Source organism: Myotis davidii, unplaced genomic scaffold (genome assembly GCF_000327345.1).
Source record: "Myotis davidii unplaced genomic scaffold, ASM32734v1 scaffold326, whole genome shotgun sequence".
NCBI classification, from domain to species: Eukaryota; Metazoa; Chordata; class Mammalia; order Chiroptera; family Vespertilionidae; genus Myotis; species Myotis davidii.
Genome location: NW_006296626.1, coordinates 765827 through 768846, shown reverse-complemented (window position 1 = coordinate 768846; position 3020 = coordinate 765827). Strand labels below are relative to the sequence as shown.

General features: G+C 56.4%; 1 protein-coding gene across 1 annotated transcript; it reads left to right on the top strand.

The window, feature by feature from the left end:
- Window positions 1-115: 115 nt before the first annotated feature.
- On the top strand, window positions 116-2065 carry LOC102765334 (patr class I histocompatibility antigen, A-2 alpha chain; the record flags this gene model as incomplete). The annotated part of the gene is made up of 6 exons (XM_006772236.2): window positions 116-413; window positions 691-966; window positions 1090-1194; window positions 1610-1642; window positions 1777-1824; window positions 1973-2065. Coding segments are annotated over 6 exons (765 nt in total), but the record flags the coding sequence as incomplete, so codon positions are not given.
- Between the last annotated feature and the right edge of the window lie 955 nt (window positions 2066-3020).

Genomic DNA, 3020 nt, shown 5'->3' with positions numbered 1-3020 from the left:
GGACCCGCCCAGCCCCCACCCGCGAGGAACTCGCGGGGACTTTGACCCGATCTCACTGTCAGTTTTAAGTTCAGTCCGCGCGGGGCGGGCGGGGCGGGGCTGACCTCGGAGGGAGGCAAACCTCCGGTCCGGGTCAGTGTCTCACACTGTCCAGAGCATGTATGGCTGCGACATCAGTCCCGACGGGCGCCTCCTCCACGGGTACAGACAATTCGCCTACGACGGCGTCGACTACCTCGCCCTGAACGAGGACCTGACCTCCTGGACCGCGGCCGACATGGCGGCTCAGATCACCAAGAGCAAGTGGGAGGCTACCCGTTTTCATGAGCGTAGGAGTAACTACCTGGAGGGGGAGTGCATGCAGTGGCTCCGCCTTTACCTGGAAAAAGGGAAGGAGATCCTGCAGCGCGCAGGTACCAGGGGCCCTGGGGCCGCCCCTCTCCCCGGGGCTGGGGCTCCTACAAGGACACAGGACAGGGGGTCAGTGTCAGACACCACCCCTTGGGGTCTGGGAGGGAGCTCCCTGGATGTCAGGAAAGGTCTTCGCTGCCTCTGTCCAGGCTGGTTTGTGGGCTGTATGCTCCCTCCCCCACCCCAGGTGTCTGTCCACTCTCAGGATGGTCACATGGGCGCTGCTGGAGTGTCCCATGGCAGATGCAAAGTTCCTGCATTTTCTCCCCCCCCCCTCAGTCCCTCCAAAGACACACGTGACCCACCACCCCGTCTCTGACCATGAGGTCACCCTGAGGTGCTGGGCGCTGGGCTTCTACCCTGCGGACATCAGCCTGACCTGGCAGCGTGACGGGGAGGACCAGACCCAGGACATGGAGCTGCTGGAGACCAGGCCTGCGGGGGACGGCACCTTCCAGAAGTGGGCGGCCGTGGGGGTGCCCCCTGGAGAGGAGCAGAGATACACGTGCCATGTGCAGCATGAGGGGCTGCCCGAGCCCCTGACCCTGAGATGGGGTGAGGAGGGGCCGTGGCCACAGAGCCTCTTCTCAGGGCAGCAGGGGTCCTGGGGGACCTCAGTGGGGTCGGGGCTGAGGCCTGGGTTCAGGGCCCTCACCCTCCCTTCCCTCCTCCTCCCAGAGCCACCTTCTCAGACATTCATCTTCATCATCATGGGCATCGCTGGGGGCCTGGTTCTGCTGGGAGCCATGGCTGGAGCTGTGATGTGGTGGAGGAGGCATTCAGGTAGAAGCGGTGGGGTCTGAGTGTCTGTCCCACTGGGGACTCAAGCCCAGGTAGACGTGTGTCCTGCCTCCTTCATGGGAAGCACCATCCCCACACATGTGATGGCCAGTGTGGGGCTCTGTGCTCACACTTACTCCTTAGTGAGGCCCGTGGGAAAGTGAGGGACCCACTTATCACCTGATGATGCCGGTGGTGGGGACCCTGTTCCCTGCAGCCCTAGGTCAGAGGGCAGGTCTCTCCAGGAGGGCGGTGGGTCCAGTCCCCACACATGCACTTCCCTCATGTTTCCTGATCCTGCCCTGGGTCTATACACAGGGTTCTGGAAACTTCTCTGGGGCCCAGGACTAGGGCTTCCTTTAGGTCCTCACAGCCCTGCCTCCTCCCTGGTCTCTCACGGGATGTTTTCTTCCCGCAGGTGCTAAAGGAGGGAGCTACGCTCAGGCTGCCAGTGAGTATGGAGGGGGGACCCCTGAGTCCCTGGGACAGAGCATGCATGAGCCCATGGGGTCCTCACCCCCAAAAGTTCCTCCTTAGTTTCCTGTCCTGGGGCTCTGATCCCATCCTCGTGTGTCCCCCCGCCAGGCAGTGACAGCGCCCAGGGCTCTGATGGGTCTCTCTCGGCTTCTAATGGTGAGACCCTGCCATGGGGAGGGGTGGGCAGAGGGAAGGACTGGGTGGTGGGGAGTCAGTGGGACACTGTGAGCATGAAGTGGGCTGTGAGAATGTCACCAGTTCCAGCCACTGACCTGAATGTGTTCATGATGCGTGTCCTCCACAGCGTGAGGCGGCTGCCTTGTGGGGGCTGAGTGATGGAAGATGTTCACGCTCCCACTTCCTGACTCAAGAACCAGCCCAGCCGCAACCGGTTTGGCTCAGTGGATAGAGCGTCAGCCTGTGGACTGAAAGGTCCCAGGTTCGATTCCGGTCAAGAGCATGTACCTGGGTTGCGGGCACATCCCCAGTAGGAGATGTGGAGGAGGCGGCTGATCGATGTTTCTCTCCCATCGATGGTTCTAACTCTCTATCTCTCTCCCTTTCTCTCTGTAAGAAATCAATAAAATATATTTTAAAAAAAAAGAAAAGAACCAGCCCTGCTCCCCATATCACCTTCCCTAGCCGCCCCCCCTTCCCCATCCCAATGTCTACATGACTCCACAGGAGACCAGGACATAGTCACACATTGAACCCTGTTCCCTTGTTCCTCAATGGACAACGAACATGATGTCCTTTATTTTTGTGTGGCTTATCCCCGGCGAGAAGTTGTTCTGACATACAGACAGGATTCAGGGAAGGTGGTACATAGGACAGATAGAGGGACACCATCAGAACTCTTAACACTGAGGTAAAGGCAAAAGAACACATCAAAAATTGGGCAGAATAATAGAGAGAAAATTTATACATGAAAAGACCCTGAGTCGTAGGAAATGTTCAATATGGCAAGTCATTCGATTCATTAGTTGTTGAGATTGCTTGAAATATTCCATATATTTTGTATTTTCATACTCTTTTTTTTTTCAAATTTTATTTTTTATTACAAAGGGTATTTATTACATATGTGTCCATTTTTTTCCCCGCCCTAGACAGTCCCCTAGCCTCCCCTATTCCCCAGTGTCCCATGTCCATTGGTTAGGCTTATATGCATGCACACAAGTCCCCTGGTTGATCTCTCTGCCCCCCCCCCGACCCTCCCCCTGAAAATGCTTCTTTTTAATAAACATTAAGGTCTTGCTATCTAAGTGAGCCATACAAATATCTGTTCATTTAAGATACATTACAATATGACTATTGTAGGGAAGGCATAACTCCAAAGCCAAACCCTAAAACCA